The sequence below is a fragment of the Tachypleus tridentatus genome, chromosome 13 (genome assembly GCF_004210375.1).
Source record: "Tachypleus tridentatus isolate NWPU-2018 chromosome 13, ASM421037v1, whole genome shotgun sequence".
NCBI classification, from domain to species: Eukaryota; Metazoa; Arthropoda; class Merostomata; order Xiphosura; family Limulidae; genus Tachypleus; species Tachypleus tridentatus.
Genome location: NC_134837.1, coordinates 223,580,284 through 223,606,618, shown reverse-complemented (window position 1 = coordinate 223,606,618; position 26,335 = coordinate 223,580,284). Strand labels below are relative to the sequence as shown.

The window sequence follows — 26,335 nt, the reverse complement described above, 5'->3', positions numbered from 1 at the left end:
TAGCCCTTGGTTCACCTAGTTTAACTGATTCATACATGCATATTATTATGAGACAAACCTCCACCAATAGATGTGACCCACACATCCATGACCCATGTGACTCTCTCTATGCTGTTCTTACTAACTATCACTTTGCATTTTGGCAGAAAACTAAGCACCAGAAGACACTGGGAAGTGTAAATGGAAGTAAGTACCTGTTGAAAAGATATTTAAAATGTAAGAAAATTATAGCTTCTAACAAGGTATCTTACTTTCACTCACATACATAGCTAGAATCCCACACTGAATAGGAGGAGGGACTAGTGAAAGAGAGAAAAAAGAAGCATCCTACAAAACCATCCAAAGCACACCCCCAAAGAAGAGGATGACATATCAAAAACTGCAACACCTGTGTACTGGGTATAATCTTCACTCAAACATGGAAAAGTTGAGACAAGTTTGAATGGACAAATTTGTGGAGCATATCCCATTGCAGGTAAAAGAATGGATGTGCTTCAAGATGTAGAATGGCTAGAGTACTTCCACAGAAGTACATACACAGGAAGTTAACTGCATCCAAACCTTGACCACTAAGAACTAACATCAAAATGAGGGTAGGGAGAGGATCATACCTTTGGTAAGCCAATGACAATCTAGAGCTTAACTGCTGGGGACTGACATCCAAGCAAGGTTGGAAAGATGATCATACCATCTTCACCTCAAGTTCAACCAAGCAGAAGGAGAATTCTCACCACCAATTGGTGAACAAGACACATATGAGCAGAATGAAATATGGATATAACCCTCCTTAACTCAAACAGGTTGAAAACACTCCAAAAGCTGCAACATTATCAGCATAAAGACATTGAGGGGTAGTATAAGAGGAAGAAGTGGTGCAACAACCAAGTGCACCTACTGTCTACCAATGCAGGAATTCACATCTGAAATGAACTGAATGAGGAAGCAGGGACACCCTGAACATGTGTAAGAAGTTATGTTGAATGATTCAGCTCTAAATCATAAACTCATTTGCTGGGAACCCACATCCATGTGGAATGTAGGATAAGGGACCACAATCATATTGCATGTGAAGACATATGGTGATTGGTTCAGTTCTAAATCCAAAACTAAACTGCCAGGAACAGATTTTCATGCACGAGTAGGATGAGGGATCTTGATCACTTCTACATCAGGAGAACACCAACACCTTAATCTCAAGTGAATGAAGGCATTATTATTTATACTGCATATCTCTAATTCAGATACTTCATGGTCCATCACCCCAGAGGCTTAGAATTGGAAAAAGAGAAGGGTTTTCTTATTCAAAAATGAGGTTGAGTAGCTGGAGGAATGTACACGCCAGAGACAGTGCAGTGGGTGAGCATGAAACCAGATATTGGAAAGCAGACCAAACCCAATTTACTCCACCTAAGGAATGGCAGGGATGGTCAGGGGATACCCTTCTGATTTACCCATGAAATCCAAGGGTGAGTATGGTCTGGAACGGGCATACTTATGAAGCAAATATATTGCATGGAATAACACACAAGTGATCTTGCAGAACACTCAACTCTAGTATATGGAACAGTGAAGAACAATGTACATTTAAGAGACATGGAAATATGAAAAAGAAAATTAACATGGCATTACAGTGTGGATTTGAGTACAAATCTAAGTAAATGAGGTATACCTGGTCAGGCACCATTCACCAAAGAGCAGGTTCAGAACAAAACATAGGACAGGGACCTGAAAAAGATAAAAGAATGAAAAAAAAATTATCCTGTTATACTCACATTAAAGCCTGAAGAATGACAAAAGGTGGAAGATGATAACTTAATGAGGGAGAAAAATAATATGATGCAGATAATGAGAGATAAAAGTGTACAGAGTGATCCATATGCCTGCTTTAAGAATTTCTTCCAATGATCAAAAAACGTATTGAAGGGATTTCATGTGAACACAACTTACGGGAATAAGTGCCACAATAGAAGCCTACATCCCCAAAAGAAGTAGGACTTTGTGAGCAGTAGGGGCAATGATGAGTGCCAGCTCCATCAAAAAGAGTCAAAGAGGAGAAGGTTTGACCTGCCTGAGAAGAGTGTTGAATAAAACACTCAAATATATAAAATACTGGGTAGGTGAAAGAAAGGATTTCTCCAACTTGATCAATCAACTGACTTGAGCTGTATCCAAAGAAAGCAGGTGAGTGTGTTGGCAAACTCCAGTTTGTAATTATCCAACTAAAACAAGTCATCAACATAATGGTGAAAATGCAACCCTCAAGTATGTGTAAGTCCAGCAAAAGCCTTGACCATCTAACAAAAGAAACATAGTAATGTTGCAAACTCAAAAAAAAAAAAAAAAGAGAATGAAATTGATAAACTACCCTGTGATGAACAAACCAAAGATAGTGTATCAACTGTTTTGATATGGGAATAAGGAAATAAGCATATGAGACATTGACCTTGGTTATTCATAAACATGGAGGAAAATCCTATCTGAAAGTGAGAAATATCTTTATGGTAAAACAAATAGCACTAAGAAGTGATTGAGGCATGACAGATCTATCACAGGCCATCAGTGTCCAAAAACAAACAAACAAAAAAACATATCATGGGTGATGGAATACACAGCAGAAACTGGGGAAGCTGTAGCAAATTCAGGTAGAAGAAAAAGTCTTTCAGATCTGTCATGATCCCTAAGAGGTTTTGGCTTGTTCAAAAAGAAGTTATGCAACAGGAAAAGGTTGGTTCAAATAATGATTAATCTCTAGATGAATAATTACTGATAATTCCAAAGATGAGTCACCTCCACCTGAAACCTGAGCAAATGTGCTGATAGGAGGTGCAATTTCTAACATGGTAATATGCACTTCAGAATTCATAATGTAAATCAAATACAACTATGTTTGTAAAGAATGAAATAAATGGAAAATGAACTAAATTCTGTAACTGGGTTTTTCAAACAAAATAATACCACAACTAAATAATATAATGGAAAATTACAGGCATTAAACTAGAATGCTACAAAAATTCAAATTTGATTTTAAGAGATCATTAAATAAAACATCAAAACATGAGCACTGCTAAAAGAGATGTTACACTTAGGTCAAATAGCATACAGAGAATCACATGATTCATGTATGTGTGGGGCACGTTTATTAGTGGGGATTTGTTATATAACAATTTGCATTCATAAACCAGTTAAACCAAGTGAACCACAGGGTACATAGGAGTGAAAGGATTATGGTATGTGAAACACTTTTGCAAATAGAGGGCCACACTGAAAGAGAATAGCTACATATCTCTGTCAAAAGTTAACATTTTGAACACTGAAAATATATTTCTGATGGATTGATACTTCCATTTACATAATAACTTTCCTCAATTTGTTGTGCCGTCTAAGTGTACATATTTTTTATCACTAGTAATCTTGAGGTTTCATCTAACTTCATATGATTACACATGGTACAGCTATATTGCTGCATGCAACTGAGAATATGTCAATCCTCTATCAATAGAAGAATAACATACCCTCCTACCACAGCTGATTCCCTCTGTACTTTGAGATTAGGCAAAAAAAATGCACACCAAAACTGGAGTGGACAAGTGAGAAGTGCAATAAGAAGTACATTTTCAGTGTAAGAAAATGTTGACTTCTGACATACTTAACTCTGTTCACATAACAGCTGGAATCCTACAATGGAATTGTGGAAGAACTGGTGCAAAGGTTACCTAGATAAGTACTCTTCAGAGAGTGTATGAAGAGAAAATATAGAGTGTGGTTCCCTAATATGTACATTAACACTTGTGGGAGAACACACTATATCTGTACCAAGGTATACTCTTTGTCCACTGTAAAGATACATGTGGCTAATCTGAGAAAAAAAAAAAAGACAAGTGTAATCTATAAATGAATGTGCCAAGATGGTATGAAGGGGCTAGAGCACATCAGATCATTATCAATGAATCAACTCCAGTACAAACCTAGGTGGCATCAGATGTATCTTCTGGTCTGTGACAGGAGGAAGGCCACAACGTTTCTTTACCTCAAGCAACTTACATTCTGACAACCAAGGTAGACACAGTAAACAAGTAACACAAAACCGCCTGGTAACCTGAGATCCTTGCAATTGTAGAAAAGAGGAATACAAAACTAGTGGATGAGCACCAGTCCAAAACCATGCAACATTAGGAATTTTTATCTGGTCCATGGTAGGAACAAGGTAAGGACTTATGTTGGTTTGTCTTACAGTGATTCAACACCAGAACACCTTGGAAATAATCTCCAGGCTGCAGTAGGATGGGGAATGCCAGCCAAATAGAGGACTGCATGTGGTGGGATCATTCATTACAAAAACCAGGTGGCATCAGGTATTTGTCTTCTGGTCCGAAGTAGAAAAGTACTCACTATCTACACCAACAGAACACCCCTGTAATGCTCTTGACTGAGAAGAAATGGTCACACTTAAGACGAATGCTTCCACAGTCAATAATTACAGTGACTAGGAATTGGTAAGTGGCAAGGACTTCTACACTCCACTGGAAAAGATGAGCAAAACATGCAGTAGGGAGTCCAGAAGAATGCAATACCTGAATACTGAAAAATGGGTGATCACAAAAACCCTATTTTAAAAAGAACACCTGTCCCACTTTATTTAACTAGAACCAGAAAGATGGGCAGTAATCTCAGACAATATATATAAAGCATGTTACTGTATGAAAACTCCAAATAGTCTTGTGGAACACTTTATCTCATCAGTGAGTGTTATAGACTCTAGAAATCTCATCGTACAAATTTAAAGTTAAGTATGCCTACACACATTATGCTCACCACAGAGTGGGATCCAAGGATTTAGAAAGGGCAACTGTAAAAGATAAAAAATTAGAACTTACCTGTTCAGAGCCCGTATGGGGTTGTGTGAAGAATGGCAACAGACAGCAAATAGTATACAGATGATGAAGAGACAGCCACATGATGCAGGCAATTAATGACAAATGTGTGAGGTGTAGCCCACATGCCAGCCTGCATGGCTTCCTCTAATGGATGGTGGAAATGAGCAGCTAGTGAGAGGAAATTTGGAAGATGTACTGAAGCAAAAGCCAGATAAATGAGATGATAGAGCCAACAAGTAAGGGTAACAGGAAAGAAAATTTGGGTAGAGGAGGAGATGCAAGGGATAAAAATTTGGGAATGAGAACAATAAAATGGAACCATGCAGGTGACATTGCAATAAAGAAACTGAACAGGACAAAGAGGGTTTTGATCTGAAAAAGAATAAAGATAAGCAATAAATGAAAGAGAAAATAGGTGTGAATGTGATTTCTCTCTCCTACTCCAGATGTTTTTGGAGAAGAAAGCACAATCAGAATACAGGATAACATAAATAAATCTTGAGAGAAATGGTACAAAGAACAAGAAGCTAAAGACTCAAAGAGATGAAGGATAAGGGCATGAAGGGCAAAACTTAGATTCAAACACAATAAGACAACTGGTTGAGGAGGACATAAAAGGTGAAAGGACAAAACAGGAGAGGAAAAGAGATGGCAAAAATTATAAAAACAAAAACGATTAGACAATGCTGCCTCATAGCCTGCAATGTAGAAATGGATGAAACAATGTCAAAGAATTATGTGAAAAAGGTGAAAAGAGAGATAACAGTTGACTGGAAAAGTTAAAACCAATGACAGAAAATGTTGGGAAACAAGCAAAGAAAAGAACAAAGAAAGAAAAAAGGGTATTTGCAAAGACAGTCTGGAAAAGGCCCTCATGTGAAGATATAAATTTAATATTGCTAGGTAAGTGAGGGAGGAATGAGACTGCCAGAGAAGGGACTGGGAAAGAAAATTTGACAGGAGAGGAGATCATTGAAGAAAACTGAGTGGGAACCATGGCTGTGCTGTCTCAAACAAAATGAGAAGGATCCAACATATCATGGTTTGAGTAAGTGGAGAAGAATACGAATATAAAGGTAGGAATACAGATTGGACAAATCCTCAATAAATGCATCCACTGCAAGAGCTGAAGAATGCACAACAGGTGATCAGATGAGAAGAAGTTTGACACTGAGGTGAATAGCAAGTGCACTTCAGTGGTAGAATCTTGTTGGGATAAGAAAGCTAATCTGCAACAACATTTAGAGCACCTAAGATGTAACAAGCAATAAGCCAAATGCATTGAGACTGGCTGAACCCAAAAAATAAAATTAAGCATTCAAACACAAAGCAAATGAAATTGGGTGCCTTCCTGACAGTTGATATAATAGAGCAATGGTAGAAATGTTGAAATGGATCATGACAAGATGCACCTATACAACAGAAAGAAACTGATAAATGACCAGCCAGAAGCTCCAAACAAGTGTGGTCTAAAGTCAATTCAACCACAGACAAACAATTTTCTGTGAATCCAAATATGCCCCCCCCTCCTGTCACAGATTGATCATGAGGCACCCATTGACCCTAAGTGAGATGGGAATTCCATGAAAGCCCAAATCCCCAAAAGAGAGAGAACCTTGCATTCAGGGAAAAAATTCCTGGTTTTGCATAAAAAGTGCTCCATATCACTCAAACTGAGAAGAAGACTAGGTCCTCCTGAGGTAGGGGTCAAAAACACCTCCAAAGGAATAAGTTATTAAATGGTAATTAGATGTAGCTTCTCCAGTTTGACAAGGCCACACCAAATAAATCATTTCCTGAAAAAATAGATGGATATGTATACAAGAATCTTGCTGGGAAGGAGCCAAAAGAAATCAGACATCCAGATAGTGAAAATGAAGGGCAAAGGCTCTGACTACAGGACAGAAGACTTATGGAGCTAATGCCAAACAAATTGGTAGGGCACAAAATTGAAATTTCCAACTCCATGAATAAACCAAATGTAACTTCCAAATGCAGAAGAAATATAAATATGAGCGTAAGCATTCGAGAGGTTGACCTTGGTCACCCAGAAACATGTAGCAAACAATCACCTGAGGTTAAGAAAAGACTACTTGGTGAAATGAGGAAGGTTGATGAAGCTGTTTAGATTCTACATATCAATAACTGGACATCTATCTTGTCTTTGGGGACAACAAGTAGATCTGAATAAATCCCTGGAGAAGGGTTAAACAATTATTTGATAACATCCTTCTGCAAAATATCCAAAACTACGTCAGAAAGCCATTGGCAAGAAAAGTGGATCTCAAGGAGAAGGGAAAGAGATAATAAAAAGTGGAGATATTAGAGTGGAGGAAAAATGAAGAATCGGACTGCTTGTCAACATCTGAAGAACCAAAAATCTGCAGTGAAAGGACATCATAGATGAGTAAATTGGGCCAATCATATATCATTAAACCAGAACCTATGGAGTAGTTCCCAATGATACTGACATCTTAAAAAGTAACAACTGGAGATTTGATGACTAGGTGCTGAAACCCAGGATTGTGATACAGGAATAGTAAAGGAAGCTAGAGGTCGAGAAACAAGAATAAGAAATGATTAAGAAATTTGGGAAGAAAGAAAATAAACATGTTAATGTTGGTGTACCACCTCCACACAAGTCTCTAAAGAATCAGGAACATTTCCAAAAACAGACAGGCACAGCAAAGGAACCAGTCAATGATCATGCAAACAAGATAATGAAAACCCAAATACAAAGCCATCACATATGGAGTGACAGAGCTGAAAAAGATAAACATACCAATGTGGAGAAAGGAAAAGGATGTAAAGTTAGTGGGACTCTCACAACTATTGGTGAGCAAAGATTTACACGTAAAGTGCAGCATAAATCAAGGAAAGCTATTATTTGAAAGGAGGTGAGGTACTATATCAGAATTTCACGAACACTTGCAGTCAAATACATAACAAGGAAATAAAAGGTAGTAGAATGGTAACTCTCTCTAAAATACTTGTTAAAACGTTTCCATAGCTTAGAAAAGTAGAGGAAAAGGAAAACCTGAATAGATAGAGCAAAATGTTTCCCATGAAGCAAACGTGACTTAATGAACAAAGATGTGTACTAAAACAAGTAAGATACTAACAGAAAGCAAAAACAAAACAAAAAAACATCCTCACCTGAAGTTTCTGACATATTCTGAGAGTAAGAAGATTTTGCCTCCTGAAAAGTACTGGTCTTTTAAATAATAAAAAAAAAGAGAGGTTAAAGTGGGGTTGGAAATGTGTGCAGTGTCTATCAGAAAAAAAGACATTAGCCCCAAACCCTTATAATGATAAGAATTAAGCAAAAAAATACTGGGAATAACAGAATATATCATTTGTTTTCTCACAACACTTATAAAACTCTCAACTATTAATCACAAGCTGAGAAATAAGGAAAGTAGAAATATCATTAAGAGTTGAAGATGACAATAAAATATGCAAGATGTAAAAATCAAATGTCAGTGTGCATGTATATGGCAATTTCTGATGAAGGCAAAGGAAAGTTGTCAGTCAAAAGAAAAAATTAAGTGCAATTTGAAAAAAATATTAAAAAGTCAAAACTTATAAAACAGCATATTTTCATACATTAAAAACCTCTGTGTGGAAATATCTACACCTCTAACTGAATCATCAGCAGCTGCAGTTTAATCCACTACAATGAACATTGGAAACAAAGCAGCTAACCTGCACTTTTTCTTTTGTCCATATCCAGAAATCGGCTGTCTCTTTTACATTGACTCAGTCGAACAAATACAGCTTTTCGTGGTGGGCAATGAAAGTATCGAAGTCCATTACACATACCATCCGTACCAATATGAGTTTCTTCTTCCTAGAATGATAATTTTGGGAAAATATTATTCATTTAGATAAAATATGAAAAATTATGAATGAGCAAATATCAGGAGATTCATCTTTATTATAGCTTTCAAATATACTCAGCCTCTACAATATTTTAAGAAGATGTAAAACAAAGTTTAATATTTAACCTGAAATTCATGACTTAACCAAGTCTAGATTGTCAATACGTATACAACATTCTCAAAATTTTAAAATTTATTAAAACTGTGCTAAAATAATAGCTGTGTGTTAAGGCTTCCATGCTATGAAGTCAAAGTATCAGTAACATTCTTAAATTGGGTAGTTATTCAACACTGTTTGACCAATAGCTTCCACTTTTGTGACCAAAATTTGATTGCTCTTTTTCTCTGCAATTTCTTGTTTAAAATGTAGGAACATTCTGCTGAACCTATGATTCCTATTATTTGGAACAGCAAAGTGAAAAGAGATTTTAAGATCTAAGAACAGTTGATTCAGATATAAATATGATGAGAAAAATAGTACAAGACTCATGAAAACACAAAATTCAGCCATTGCAGAGCACTAAGTCAACTGGACACAGAATAATTTTATATTAACACTATTAAACCTTCACTAAACAAAGATTCTGGATTAGAGGTGTATAGCATGTGGCTGCCATTGGTTGAATCTACAGGAAATCTCTCCTCTGATTAGAAACAGTGATGATCCAACCAATTATAACACACTCTCCACAATCTACCAGGACACTATAAAAGACTAACAACACCTACACACACAATGACCTGGAGACAAAAGGTGGAAGACTTTCGAAATATCGTCCTCCACACTTGTGTCTCCACAACAGTCAGTTGCTGTCCATTCTGCAAAGTTTCATCATGAATACTCTGCCTAAACAATCTATCAAAGATTGCTGTTTTCTTTCACTTGAGTAGTCTTTAAGATTGCTATATCCTACTAAAGTGGACCACCTGCACATTATAATTATGCTATTTCATTATTTTTTGGTAATTTTCTCTTATCTTTGTAACATTTTTTTTACTTTGTTCAGAAAAAGTATTCTTATTCTCCATTCTTATACAAAGCTTAAATCATTTCCACCCCCATGATGAGATACAGAAAACACTAAACTGTCTTTGCTTTCTTCTCTGTTTGAGGACAAACTTTCAGATACATTGATAAGTTTATAGCTCCTGTAAATACACATGCTTCCCATTAGGCACTTGATAGCATTTCCTTTGCCAAAGATTCTCAAAGTTCTTTTATGGGTAACATTTTGAGCAATGGTGTGCCATCATGATTGCAACCACATCTGCTATACTTTTAACACCTTGGACATTTTGCTACATTACTTTTGCATGAATCCTATTTCGTTTCTATTATGATAAGAACAAATATTTAAAGATTCTGGCTTATTGTCTCAACAGGTCCTCACAGGTTTCACAAAAAAGTTCAGGAATTGTGAGTGTTCCACAGATAAAGTGCTACAGCAATGTCATGAACAATTAGTGCAAACATTTAAATATAAACCAACCTACTCTGTTGACAAAAACTCATTCATAACTTCTGATTTTATCCATTTATAGATCAGCTCACATCTCTGGATTCCTCATAAAATAATGCATATTCCTATATATTTACAGAAAAAAAAAGACTAAATGCCAGATATGGTTCCTATAGTGTCCTACCATTTCTGCTGCCACTAAATCAGAGATTGCTTGCTAAATTTTGCTTTGTAGATTGTTAGTTAATTTTGCTATATCTGAAAGTTCTAAATCATACATGCTAAAGTGGATTGCTTTTTTTCTCTGCAACTTCTTGTTTAAAATGTAGAAAACTACTGCTGAGCCTATGCTTCTTATTACTTGTCTAATGAATTCTGGTCATCTTTGGTGGCACTATGCTTTTGGTCAGCCACCCCTGGTTTCAACTCTGAGTGGTTATTCATTGACTTGCCCATTAAGTTATCTCTATGTACTTCCATATACTGTTTTGACAGCTTCATAATCTTGTTCACATCTTTAAATGCTCTCTCCTTTAAGAACAGTGATATGTCAGTTCACCACCTGATGATTAACTGTTAAAATATCAGTATGTACATCAGTTCTTCAAAACTATCTTCACACTTGGACATCTTATGAAGTGTCACTTTAGAAATGCCACAAACTGAAAATTCAATTTCTCCAGTGTCAGGTTTGGCATTTTTACTTGTCATTGTCCATTGCATCTCATGATGTCAAACCCACATGCACTTGTAGGCCTTTTACCTTAAAAAGTGGATTGAGACAGACTGCCCAGTAACCTATGTTCCAATTTTGACTTATGGTAAATCTATTCTATCCAGGAAAGCATCCATGCCTTGTTTCTGTTCATCAAACTTGAGCAGCTTGAGTCAGCTGACCCTCATCCAGTATCATTCTCGATTCCTCCATTTTTCTGTTGGGTGAATTTGGCAAACCCAATTTGTGCTCTTATTTTCTTTATTTCCAGTCTCTCTTCTCTCTCTTTCTTTCTCTTTTTAGGCTTATATTTATTGCACAAATTTTTCTTTCAGTTTTCTTTCTTTATTCTATTGCTCTCTCTTCTTTTGATACTCTTCGCTCTCTCTATGTCTTGTGGTTTAACAAACTCTCATAGATTGTCAGCTTTGAGCTTAAATCACTTGCCTCTCTTTATACATTTACCAAAGTCAGTTGACATAGTTATATAAGTTTGGTTATGACTTCCAGAATATCTGTGCTACCACTACAGTTGTGTGTGTGTAGGCCTCTTTGCCAATACATTTTATGTCTTTTTTTCTGCCACTGTTACCATTGAAGGTCCTGGCTGGCTTACCGTTGTTGTGCTTTGTAAGTCTGGGTTCTTTACATTTGGTGTCTGTGACTTAATGATAATAAATTTTGTTTATAAACAAACAGCAACACAGTTTGTTTTAAAATAATATATTAAAAACAAATCAAACATATATACAGATGTTTATTACATTGTTGATTACCATAGTTTTGTCCAACTTTGAATAACTGTCTCTATTTTGCTAAAGTCAACACTAGCTAGTTCAGGTAATTTAAAATACAGCTGAAAAGACAAGCTATCATTACCAATTCTGTTATTATAATATATGTGATAATTTCACTTTAAAAAATCACCATCACATACTCTTAATTGTGAAACTCATAATCAAGCAGTATAAATCTTGAAGAAAAAATCTTTTTTAATTAGTTATACCACATTAGAAGTCTAGAACATTCCATGAAATACTAAGTATTTTCATTCAATAATAATTAAATTATCTAGATACTCAGAAAGTTCTAGCAGCATGATACAACAATCTCACTTATTTAAACAAACACTAATTAATAACAATTAAACTACACAACACATGATGAATAAATTGTTACATAAACAAACTTCTAAAATATCAGTTCTAAAAATATCTAAATATGACACCTGTGCTAAATAAACTATCTATATCATAAAGCTCACATTGAACTTAAAACTGTTAAATATACACTAGTGCTTCAATTTGAATTTAATATGAAAGTTATGATTTAGATAGTTATAAAGCACAAGCATTAAATTTAGCATGTTTAAAGTAATAATTTGTCATAAGTTTGCTTACAGAAGTAACTGTTTACAAATCAGCTATTGCAAACTGACGTCATATTACTTGGATCTTCTGAATTTTTCTCTTTGCTTTAAGTAAGGATCATTAGATCATAAAGTCTCATAATTTGTAGAAAGTTCTAGGTTTCAGTCAGGTAAACTATATATATACACACATACACATACATAGACAATCAAGCAAGGAAGTTAAGTAAGTTAGTAAAAGTGAAATTAGACTGTGTATCAATTTATCATAACAAGCAATTTGTCTTTTCAAAAAGTGTTCTAAAGAAATTAAATCAGACTGTGTGGACTTTGACAAAAAAAAAGATACAATTATTTAAGCTCTGGATACAACTCTGATAACAAAGAGTGTAATAAAGTTTTGTACACATGTTTGCTTTTCTTGAATACATTATTCTAATACAAGCAAAATGTGTGCTGTCTATTTAATGTTGAAATTTAGTGCCAACAAGTCACAGACACATACTGTAAAGAATTTGATCCCAATAAAACTGAGAGAAACAGTTGTGTATAACTAGCACTGCAAACTTAACCAAGTACTGGAGAAATTCACATAATACTGTCCCACTATTAATCATGATGGCAAATATTCAGATATCGTGAAAAATTATGTTTTTTTTACAAAGTTACATGAAGACTATCTGCACAAACCATTCCTGATTTAGCAGTGAAAGACTTGAGGAAAGACAACTAGTCATCAACACCCGCTGCCAAATTTTGAGCTACTCTTTTACGAACAAATAGTGGGATTGACTTTCACTTTATAATGCCCCCATTGCTGAAAGGGTAAGCATGTTTGGTGGGATGAGAATTCAAACTCACAACCCACAGATTATGAATTAAGTACCTGAACCACCTGGCCTGAAACTTATGATGCAACACATTATAAGTGATCTATTATATTAGTCATATGATATGGGAATTATGATCACATAAAGACAGAACATATTATGAGTAATCTATTAAAGCTGTCACACCATTTTGAGAACTACAACCTGGTAAAAATCTGACATGTTGTAAGTGATACCTATTATACTTGTCACACCATCTTTGGAATTATAACCTGTCAATGATCTGACACATTGTAAGTGATCCATTACCTTGGTCACTTTAATATGCAAATTTTCTTTCAAGGCACTTCATGCATTTAGTGACAGGAAATCCTATCATATCATACAACTGTTAAGAATAAGTTGACTAAAGCTTAAGTAATATATACAAAAATCAAAAAAGCTGCAAACAAAGTTTTCTTAGGTAAAAATTCATAATAATAGCAAACTGATTGAGATTGTAAATAAGATTCATAAAATTTAACTTCATTAGATTGTTTATTTACAAATTTTTGTTATTTATTCTAATAACATATATTCTATAAACTTCTTTCATGAGTTATTTTAAAGTTATTCTGAAAAAAACAATGGGATTAAGAAAGTTTAAATATATATTAACAGAAAACAGTCAAAGGCCAAACTGCACTCAAATCTGCACTCATTGTACCCAACTTTGGACTGATATTTTAAATCTAATTACTGTGGCAAACACTTGTTCTTATCCAAGAAAGAGTGAAATGTTATTATTTAAAAACTGGCTTTAAACATGATAATTTCCATATATGTAATCCTAATTTTTCTGCTTGATGATATAACTGAAACTGGCTTTAAACTTAATTTTCATGTATAATAAAAAAAATTATTGTTCAGAGATATCATTGAAAAGTGGTTTTAAATAGGATGATTTCCATATATAATGCTAATATTCTGCTGTTAAGAGGTATCATTGAAAATTGGCTGTAGGCATGATAATTTTCACATATAATACTAAAGTTTAATACGAAGTTGGTAAAATTCAAGAACAAAATAATGCTGAGTAAAAAAAAACAAAAAACAAGTAAAATACATGCATGGCATATTGATATTTCTCAATGTTTCATGTATAAAATATTTATGCACCTCAGTGTACTGTTACATATACGTGAATGAGCATATCTGATTGCACTTTGTGTTTTCTAAAGTCAAGAAGTATTTTTTTTGGACAACTATAATAATCCCACCATCTCAACACCAGCAGTCACATTCATGTCTTCTGGTAGCTGACCAATCCATCTGATGACACCATAGTGAGAAAACCCATCAACAAATACCTCCACAACAGAACCAACTTCCAGGTTATCTACATATGACTGTTTTCTTGTTTCTGTTGGTTGTTTCTTCCTACCAGATGTATTTGTCAAAAGATTATAACTTTCTTTAGAAGTTTCTGTCCTTTGCCCTTGACATGGTATCCCTGTCAATATAAGACATCAGCTGTTATGGTAAAAGTATAAAAATGTTAATGCCATTTTTAGTTAAAATTCCAAGAATAATGGTGTTTCAAAGTATTTTTTTTTGTTTATTGATGGTCTTTTATACATAATCAAGATTATTACTTTTGTTTCTTTCCCTTTTATCACTTCTATCCATCCTAATGATTATGAGATTGGTTACGCTGTATACTGCTATTAGCCAATGTTATAATTTTTGAAGCTTGAATGCCTATATAACTGTTTTAGTTAATATGGTGATCTTCAGATCAGGTCACCTGGGTAACCCATTCATTCCACCTAATGAGATCTTTATAGCATTATCTGAATAGTTTGTGTGTTTTTTAATAGACATTATTATCTTACAGGTATGTTAGTTGACAAGACAAGAATGCTAAGAATAAAAAAAATTACAACAATGAGCTAAAATCCTTGGAAAATCACTATTCTGAAACTAAGTTTGTTTATTCAAATGATTAAATTAAAAAAAATTACTAAAAATTTGAAACTTTAAAGTTATTTTTTAAGATAACCAATATAATTAAAGCTTTAATATTGATTTCATTACTAAATGAAAATGATCTATTTCTTACCATGATACCTTTGAATTTACTTAGTCTCCATCACAAAATCCTAATAGAAAATAGTTCCAAATAGCACATATACTTTATAACATCATTTAACTTTATTTTTTACCAACCAATAACAACATAGGCCTGCAAATTTATACTTCATAAGATTTATTTTGGTTTTAATAATGGATTTTCCATAATTTATCTACGTAGCTTTAGAAAATAATATCAATTTTTTTCTATCACATAAGGATTTTTTTTACAAATCAGGATAAAAAAACAGTTACTTAGATCAAACTTACAACAAATAGAACATGTTTGGACCATTTATACAACCTCTAGTTGCCATAGTGATGAACAAATAATATTAAAAAGAAAAAATAATGTCAAAGTGCAAGCACAAACAAAATACTATCCAAATATTACACATCATATAGCCTATTAAACATTTATATGCTTGCAATGTGTTTCCTGTGGGTTCTAGAATGATCAATAAGACTCATGTCATGATTGCTCTAGAGAAATCTATAATAATTGTTGTCAACATTTTAAACATAAAAAATGTTACCTGATTTCAATAGAAATAATTCCCTTATGTAAAGGTACATTTGATATTTTGATAAAAATATGTACATGATGGACAAAAATGGATATCTTTCTCAGATTTAGCATACAAGAATTACTGTAGAACGTGTAAAAATTTCAAAACAATAACACCATTGCAAGCCTGCACTGTCAACACAGTCACTACTATAAAGTACCATTTGTACTAAGAACATATATTTTCTAACTCTTAAAAATTTCTGAACTAGAAATATCATAAAGTATCACCTCATTAAAAAAATACTTTTACTAACAATAAAGACTAATGACCTTTACAACATAATCATAGGCTTATATCTGACTAGGCAAATAAAATGCACTGCAAATGGAGAGGAAGTATAAGAAGATGGTACAGAAAGGTAGGAATCTAACTGAAATGCATTTTCAAATAAGGAAAATGTCAACTTCAGAAATGCTACTTACCTATCTGCACCACTAATAGCTAGAATCCCACACTGAAAGTTGTGAAGGGGTTGATGTAGACCAATTAAGATGAACTCTTTTCTGAAAAAACAATTTTTGTTAAACTAGGGATTACCTAGAAGAGCAGCATCAGTTGGGAGACTGCATTTTTATGAAGCAGGGAATATTCTTTCTCAAATTTGTTTTTATTTATTCATTGATACATTCCATGCACATTACAGAAATATTTGCAGTCAAGGTTACTGGGTAAATTCAGTGCCTGCAGTAATATGTTGCAAAGGTGGGAATAACATTAGAGCATATAGCATGGCTGGGGTTCTAGGTATTTCCATCTTGGTGAAATATGTTGTAATGACAGGTGGAAAGAGAAGGAGCTCTCACCTGCATCCTGAAGCAAGTTTATATTAGACCAAAACTGCTAAGGTCATAACGAAATGTCAGAGAGAAGGTGAAAGACAGAAATAAAAAGTAGTGTAAAAACAGGGAAAAACGAATATATAACAGAAAAGAAAAGACAACAAACAAGAAGAAGAAAAAACGTACTTCATATAAAAAGAAAGGACAGAAGAGACTGGAGATCAAGAAATGTAAAATTCTGTTGTCAAAGAATGTTAATCCTAATTTTTTATAGCAATCATAGCATTGCACTTAATAATTTTTATTTAATTAAATAATACACCAAACAACCTAGACTAATAATAAGCAAAAATAAGACAAATTCCCTTAGCTCTCAAATATTTTCTGGCTTTCTAACTATGTGATAAGAATCATTACAAATTCATCCAAGCTAGCTGTTAGCTTTCATGTTAGAATTTTGTTAGTACTCTGAGTGAAACTGACCTTTAACCATTCATAACATAACATTACATAATATGTCATTTGACAAATCAAAACAATGACTTTCTACTGGTTATAGATTATATATAATTAAATGCAAGGAAGAACCATGAATGAATTATGAAAGAAAGGATGTGACAGGTAGGTGTGGCACAACAGGTCTGATTTTCTATTAAAAAAAATTGAAGACTATAATAAATGTGATTTATCTGAGAATTAATGATTTTACAGAGAAACTTATGTTTAATTTTGTAAATTATTTGGTGGATAAAATAGGGAAGATGATATGTTAAGAGAAAATGAGTTACATGTGTCATGCTTGGGAAAATTTAAGATTTTTTTTAATACTGCCTTGTAGAATTAAGAACATAAAACTTGTATACTATTGAAATATGGATTATAAGCTGAGATTTTATACTATATTAATTATAACATACAAAAAGTAGTTTAATATATTTTCGTATGTAAGACACTAAAACCTTGTGTTATGTGCAGTAAAGAATAACCATGGCAATATGGTTAACAACCTCATCAATGAACCTGCTTCCCTGGTTGCTCTGAAAGACAGTTTTTCTGGCATTATGAAGCAATAAAGTAACTCCTTGAAAACTTCTAGCTACTGATCAAATATGTTGTGTACCATTGATTGTTTTGCCTGGAACAGGTACAAACACTTCTTTGAAAACTAATCCAAATGAACAGAAATAAAGAATAAATTTGGTCTCCCTGCTTTTGAAAGTTATCGTACTGTGTAAGAGTGTTAGGATCAGAGAATATCTTGTCTTTCTTTCCATTTTATATGGGTCTAATTTTCAATTATTAATATGCACTGCTGGGAATGGAATAGAGCTCTTAAGATCTAAAACTGTTCTAAATTTTCATACTTAACTGTAATATATACATATATACACAAACATTTTATCTGTCCATTTACAGCTTGTCTTAATAACTAGCTAATAACTTAGTAAACAAATTATTATATTACATTATAATTTTAGTAATAATCATCTTTGTAACATGACTTTCAGATTTTGTTGAAGATGGAGCAAGTTATTCCAAAACATTTTAACCTTGTAAATAAAGTGTTGACAAAAGTACTGAGTATCATCCTCAATAAGTGCATTGATCAATCACTATAATAACCATTAATGTTTTCCATCACCAGATTACCACTCTCATTAATTTAATAATTTCTACCATGAAAAAAAAACTCAGTTTTTTATTTTCCAACTTAATCATCGTGCACACTAGACATAAAACATCCCATAATATAAAAAAGCAATCTACATCCAAGAAAACTGTCTGTCAACTTTCTTACCAAATATTTCTTGAGATAGTTTATATGGTGAACAAACTTTCTGTTGTGAGACTGGAATCTCAAATACAACTGGTTGTGACACAGAAATGACCTGATATGTACTTGTTTCAATATTGTTTTGTAGTTCGCAACTTCTAAGTGGCAATAAAAACTCTTTATTTTCCTCGAGTTTGATTTTACGTTTAATCTTATGACCAGATTTCCCACTTGAAACTAAAGCAGACGAAATGTTAGTTTGTTCTTTATTGTGAATTTTAGAAGTGGAATCTTTTACTTGGCAGGCTAAGTTTTTTATCTTTAACAATGAATCAAAGGGTTTGTTTTTTTCAACTGCTTGGGGTACACTTTTCTTCCTGGGCTTTTCAGCAAGAGAGTAAACACGTGCATCAGGGTTTTCTGTTGATGACATCATTTTAGAGTGAAATACATAGCTGGATGGCTGTGAAGAATATCTAGTTGTTGCCACTACACTATCATCTGACAATAAATCTTCTGAGAATCCTTCAATTGATGGACCTAGGTGTACATAAGAAAAAGACAAGTCAAAAACATCACAATTAAAAAACTTATTATTTGTTCTAAAAACTTAAATTTGTAATAACTTGGAAATGAAAAGTAAACTACTTCACAAAATATAATAAAAAATTAATTGCCATTCCAGTACTTTACTGAACCATCCAAAACAGAACAAATTAAGTAAAGATGAATAGTTAGAAATAATGTCAACAACTAATTAAAACTGGGAAAACATTTATAAAAATCTCAATTGTTAAACCTTTTGAATTTTTTCAATACAAAAAAATTTAATAATTCATCATAGTAACTAAAATTTTGAAAATGCATCAAACTTTAGTCAACTGTTGAATCAAGCTTCACAAAAATTCTTGTGTATGATACTACACAGATATCAATTCAATACATAAACATTCTTCTAAGTTCTTTATCCCAAGTTGTACAGTAATAATAACTATTGGTAAATAATTAAGCACTATAACACAAACATCAGTGTATTTATATTCCAAGAACTAACTGAAATGATTTCATGATTTTACTCATTAATTGTTAATATATATATATATATATATATATATAAAGCTCCAGACTACTAATGCAAACTCATCTCAACACACTCAAAAAAACTTTCATTGAAATGAAAACAAAATAGACCTACTAATGCAGTAAAAGTTTCTGTCTATCATTAACATTTTACATTAAATAATAGTTCAGTAAATTATATGTAGTATTTTTAGGTAAAGTTGCTGATCTCCCAACAAGTATCAAATAGACAGGCCTCTATTTAATATTATTAATAACAATAAATTAATTCAAAAACTAAAAAGAGTGGATTGATTCTGACAAGATAACTGAGTCCTTTTAGCATGTGTATGTGAAATAATGAGGTTAAATAATGAAGTTATCAAAAATTAAAATAATATTCTCCAACAAATGAAAAAAAAAGCATAATACACATTTCCACACAAATGAAAAGACAACTGTTTCTACTAGACTGCACTTAGTTCCACATATTTCTTTTACCCAGATTGATCTCTCTAGAATTAAGCACAATGATCTTGCTGTTAGATTTTTCTCCAACATCCCCTTGTAGAATTGTATCAAGAAAGCATACCTGAAATCAACAGGTAAACTCATTTATTTTTTCAATCAATAGTGCCACTTCAACTTTTTTTCTCATGGCAGTGATTGGTTGTTACATCTAGCTAATGTGAACTCAGGCTACAATGGATATTAAAGTTATAATCCTTTAAAACATCAATATTCTCTAGGGTAGAACAGACATTATGTACTATAGAGAACAAAAAGAAAACAACCAGAGCAAGGCAATTTCAATGGTGTTTTGAACCACACATTAATGTTAAAATTACATACAAGCTAAACAAAGAAAAATCTAAAAACTTCTTATATATATATATATACAGCAGGTATAAAATGTGCCTACGTGTCACAAGTTCTTTACTTGTTTTTCAACTACAAACAATGACTGCTTTTTAGCAATACAAAACCATATTGACTCCACAAAGATTTATGAACTACAAATGCCAAGAAATCTTCTACAGTCAATTACTACCATATTCTGTAACCAAATTACAAAATAACACATAATCTTCTGTACACATTTTCTATCACCAACTACTTCCGCATCTTGTAGCATTATATAAAATATATGAAAAACCAAATATACCCACAAAATCAAGTACAAATAAGTTAACATACGTTTGTAAAACATAAAATGCATATATCTGTCTATTTTAAAGACATATCACTAGATACTTTGGCCCAGAACTCACAGAAATTTTGAGCATGATACTGATAATGGTTTTCTATTCTGATTTTTCAAGAGCACTTCAAATCTACCACAGTGGATTTGGGCCACTGTCAAATAGAATCATTGAACAGACTCCATTTGCCAGTATCTAGCAATGTCTATGAATTATTATCTTGTTGTAATAAAATTTTACAATAAATACAAAATTCAAGAAAGTATAGAAATTCTGAAATCTTGAAATAATGTTATTAAAATCACATGAAACCAGTTAACTTGTACTATTACTGGTGCTCTTTTAATAACAGTAAAAACTGAATCACCCAAAGTTAACAAAGTGAGCATGGATCATTTAAATTTGAAAATATTTTAAACTTTAGTTAACATGTTGTATAATCAATTCATTTCAAATCAGAAAAAAATCCTGCCAATGATCTGCTTGATGTACTATGAGCCTAACTATGAAGTCTTTATATAAATGGGTATGATAAAAATATGAAATTAAAGAACTAGAAGAAATTCTTGTTTGCTCTTTATTGTAACAAACAATAAATGAAATGAAAACAATTAACTGCTTACATGGATTATAAACAACAATCAAACCACTGAACAATAAAGTGTTGTCAACAATACTGAGTATTATCCTCAACAAGTATGTTGATTAATTACTATAATAACTATTAATGTTCTACTACTCTCACTAATCTAACACTTTCTACCAAGAAAACAACACATTACCCTCTGTTCAGCAATACATATATTTTGTCTTTACACACAAAAAGTAGTTTAATAAAATTTTGAATGTAAGACACTAAAACCTTGTGTCATGCACAAAATTAGTTGTTTTGCTGAACCAATTTACTCCATGATTTCCTTGTAGAACTTAACCAAGAAAGCAAGCCTAAAAACAGGTAAACTCAGTTTCTTTGTTCAGTCAACAATACCACCCCATCAACTTTTTTTCTCATGGCAGTGACTGGTTGTTACATTTAGTTAATGCCAACTCATCATAGTACTAGACAGACATCGAAACTGTTACAAACAACAAATGTTAGTGTAGCTATGATTTAATAATTATCCCAACAACAAAAAATCTCCAGGCCACAGAAAACATAACAGGTATAAATGAAACTACCAATGGTACCATACAATCAACAACCATATTAATGGTTATTTGGAAAAGATTAATGTGCAATAAAAGTAAATAGAACTGTAACTAATAATAAGTAGATGTTAAACAATATAACATTGAAATATTTACAAAAACACACACAAAATAGATATTTTATCTGTTATACACTCTTTATATGAAGCTGGATAAACATTAATTAATATAATTAAAGTTAAATTATGGCATCTAAGTTACCAAATAATTAGCACATTTCTTTATTATCAAATAGCAACATTATTTTTCAATAAATTGAAATAAAAATATTATAAATTATGTTTGTTTTGCAACTTTTCCTATCTATATGTATTTCACTGTCCAGAAAAGAATTTGTATCACTTGTTATACATTTTAGATTAGAAATTTACACCATTAATAACTGACCATACTTTATTATTGTTCTCTTTCAGTGGTTAAATTAATTCACTAAAGTTAAACTTCAGAATATTTTATATGTCTTAACATATATTTCTACTAAGCCACAAATACACAATTAAAAGTCTGATAATTAAAAGGAACATAAAGAGAAAAACAGACTTAGAAAAGGAAGATAAGCTTGCTGGTTGTTTGTTTGGTGTTTTATGACACAAAGCAACTAGGCAATCTGCACCAAACAACTGGTAAAAAAAACCTTAATTATTGAGATTTGTAAAAAGTATACAAGGTAAAACTACATAAAATTTAATTTTTTAATTAAAAACTTAAACAGTGTTAAATCCAATTTTTATATCAAGCTCACAGCAGTAAGAGAGAAAGTAAAGTAATACAAGTTTTAAAAGACTATCTGTAGCATAATTTTAATTATTATAACTCACCAGGATGACTAACAGGTAAGTTCAAGCATCAGCATTAGTCACCTTAAGTTGGCCTTTCCAGTCCTGGTTTGAAGTTATTTGACATCACAGCAATTTTCTAATTTCGTAACAAACTAATTTTAGTTGAATTCATAAAAAGAAATAATGTTAAAAAAACAGTCTTATTTATGAAATAAAAACTTAAATAGCATTAAAAAGGCCAATGACCTTTGAAAAACTAAAAACATTTGTAAGGTGGACAGTGTCACCATTGCCAATGACACTGTCCAAAGGTAGGGATAACCCTTGGGAGAAAATGGTGCTGTCAGTGAGAGTCATAATGATGGCATGACAGCAAAATGTGAGCTATCAGTGTTACACACACCACACACTGGTGCATCAGTCCCTGTTAGAAAAAATGATGAGTGATCAATGCAAAGTATAGTTACAACAATTTCCTCTTTTCGATCCTTACAGAAACAAGAAAGCCAAAGTCCAATAGAAGGTTTCATTTGGAAAAGCCCATTTTCACGTTGCTCACTCCATCTTGACTGCCAAGTGGCATGGAGCCGAGCCATGAATACAGGACAATAGTCCATGTATGGAACAGGCAGAGCAGTGATAGCATCAGAGCAGACAGACTTAGGTGCGGTGTTGGCAAGCTCCTTCCCTCGATTACCAATGTGGCCTGGCATCCAAAAGAGTTGGACAGAAGTAGATGTTAAAGATAAATGGTTCAACCGGTTTTGAATATCAATGAAAATAGGATGAGAACTAACGTGAAGTGATTCCAGAGCCAGCAGAGAACTAAGTGAGTCAGTATAAATAGTGCAATTTGAGTACTGCTTAGTTTCTATGTGATCTAGGGCAAGAGAAATGGCATACAATTTGGCAGTGAGCACAGAAATTGCAGAGGAGGCTCTGTGAGCAGCCACCGAACCACAACAAACCATGTCAGAGCCCACAGAGTAACCTCATTTCGAACCATTCGTACAAATGGGAATGAAGGAATGGTTCAAAAGATGTTCAGGTAAATAAAAGAGGTACTTCCAATTGGAAGTATCGGCTTTTCTCAGAAGAGTTAAAGAAAGGTCACATATGGGGACTGTAAGAAGCCATGGTGGGATGGGCTGACCAGTGGATACAGCAATGTTATCCAAGTATAGACCCAATTCATCCAACTGCACCTGTATGCGAAGGCCAAAAGGAACAATGGCAGATCATCTGTTTTGAAAAAGCATCGCCCAATGAGGAAAGAAAATCCATACCCAGATCAGATGCTGTGGTAAGAATTGAGGTTTCAAAGCATACACTAAAGACAGTTGTAAATGGCAGAGGTCCATAAGACTATGTGTACAAGTTCTGAACTGAGGAAGTGCGGAAAGCCCCAGTGCAGAGCCGAAATTCTTAATGATGAATGGGGTCCAGCATCTCCAAGGCCGAAGTCCTAGAAGAGATATAGATCAGAGACACATAATATAGTGTTGATCGAATAACAGCAAGATATATCTTTAGCATAAAACATCGATCTGCTGCCCAAGTGATAGAAGAGAGGACATGGAGGATGTTCGGTGCTCTTGTACATTTGACTTGTAGCTGCTTAATGTGTGGTACAAAGGTCGGTTTATGGTAAGAAATAAGACCCACAAACTTTGTCTCAGAGACCACAGTGTTCAGAATTGGGGGGAATACCCCATTGGTAGAAAAATGCATGCAAATGGTTTTAGAGAGAGAGAAGTTTAAACCTTTTTTTGTGATCCACTTCAGTAACAGATGGAGGGCAGTCTGTAGCTGCCGCTGAATAAACCTCATGTTCAACAACTGACATGAGATATGGAAATCATCGACATAGAGCCTGTTTGCAACAGTAAGAGGAAGTTATTCATTGATGACATTAATCTTTATACTGAAAACTCAAAACACAGCCCTGAGGGACTTCAAGTTCCTGTAGGAAAGAACGGGAAAGTGTCGAACCCACATGAACTTAGAATGCCAGCCCATTAAAAAATTGTTTATAAAAATGGGCAGATTCCATACTTCCACATGGTATCATAAACCTTCTAAAGGCCAAAGAATATTGGTACAAGATGTTGTCATTTGAGAAAGGCTTCTCTGATTGATATTTCAAGTCAAATCAGGTAATGTTGTAAGATCACACACTGTGGGGGCGAGAGAAGGTCTTTTGATTCGAGGAACCAAACAAGATGAGCATTAACCATCCTCTCTAAGGTTTTACAGAAACAGCTTGTCAAAGCAATTAGATGGTAGTTTGCAGGAATCTTGGGATTCTTCCCAGGCTTAGAGAAAGGTAGGACAATATCCTGGTGCCATGCATTATGAAAAACATTTTCCTGCCAGATCCAATTAAAAACAACCACAAGAACAGCATGAGAAGTAGGAGTTAGATAGCACAGCATCTCGTAGTGCATACCATCAGGTCAAACCAATGTACTGCCAGGCAGATGAATGGCCAGTTTGAGTTCCACCAGTGTAAAGGGGTGATTATATTCATTGAGACGATCGGCCCAAAGGGAAAGAGGTGATTGCTCTATCCAAGTCTTAATGGCTAAGAAAGAGGAAGATGAAGCAGAAGTGTTAGATACTCATCAAAAACTTTTACGAAGAGTATCATCTACTTCCTGGCCATTGGAGAGCAAGAATGAGATGGGGACAGAATTATACTGCCCACTGACCTTTAGAATTTTGTTCCATAAGACTTTGGAACTTGTGGTAAAAGAGATCCATATTTCATGAGCACTATACATCAGCACAATATACAATGTCCACAACACCTACTGAGAAAATCTAACACTGATACTTGGTTGACCCTAGCCCAAGTAAACCAGTCGACTGACCACCTGTCTACAGGAACTCAAAGCTAAAGTGGTGTGTTATGGTTGGACCCCTTAACCATCAGGATCTTCTCCTCCTCTTCATGGGTTGCCACACATGGCAAACATGTGGGTGGATATTTAGATACCAAAGTAGGTGAACTGAAAGAACAGAACCTTTTCTGGGATGTCCCCTCACCACGTTCAGAAATCCACACTGATGGAATAAGCTTATTCAGTTAAAAGTTTACTGATGCTCTGATGACTGGATGGCTCAGTTAAAACATGTAAAAATTATTCAAATCTGATTCTTTTATTTAATGTTTCATTAAATCATTATGGTAAATCACATACTCTTGCACTAAATAGGTTACCAACTTTAACATAAATGTTTCTTTCAGTACAAAATTGTCAGCAAATGCATTTTAATAGTAATTAGACACTTCCATAAAGAACATAAAATTTAAAATAACTAAATCACACCATGAAACCTTGCATTAGTGCACTGTTTCTAATTATTACAAATACAAATTCATAAAATGCAACATACAAATCAACCAAATTTCAAAGACAATTTTTGAAATGTGTAAACACAATATACTATTATGTATACACTATGTTCCAATGGATGCAAATACGCTATAATAAAACTGTTACAATAATTATAAAGTAATAAATTTTTCTTTACCAAATTCAGAATTAGCTTCCACAAAATTTTTATTGGCTAAGGTACTATGTACATTTATATCTATTTTAAAATTAACTTAATTCACTGACTAAGAAGAATAAGATGAAGTGAATTGAGAATAAAATTATTAACTAGTATTGGGAATTGGTTGAAATATAATTATCAAGTAGAAATATTATTTTT

General features: G+C 33.4%; 1 protein-coding gene across 4 annotated transcripts in view; it reads right to left on the bottom strand.

Moving 5' to 3' along the window:
* The window catches only part of LOC143237900 (ubiquitin carboxyl-terminal hydrolase CYLD-like), a 150,666-nt gene that overhangs the window by 36,475 nt on the left and 87,856 nt on the right, over positions 1–26,335 (bottom strand). For all 4 annotated transcript variants that reach the window (XR_013020324.1, XM_076477615.1, XM_076477616.1 and 1 more), the window contains 3 exons: positions 18,391–18,906; positions 14,389–14,621; positions 8,580–8,724 (listed from right to left, as the gene is read on the bottom strand). Coding sequence is in view for 3 of the 4 variants with exons in the window: in XM_076477615.1 (XP_076333730.1) it covers positions 8,580–8,724; positions 14,389–14,621; positions 18,391–18,906 (894 nt within the window). In the remaining variant the exon portion in view is untranslated. The remainder of the gene's footprint in view (positions 1–8,579; positions 8,725–14,388; positions 14,622–18,390; positions 18,907–26,335) is intronic.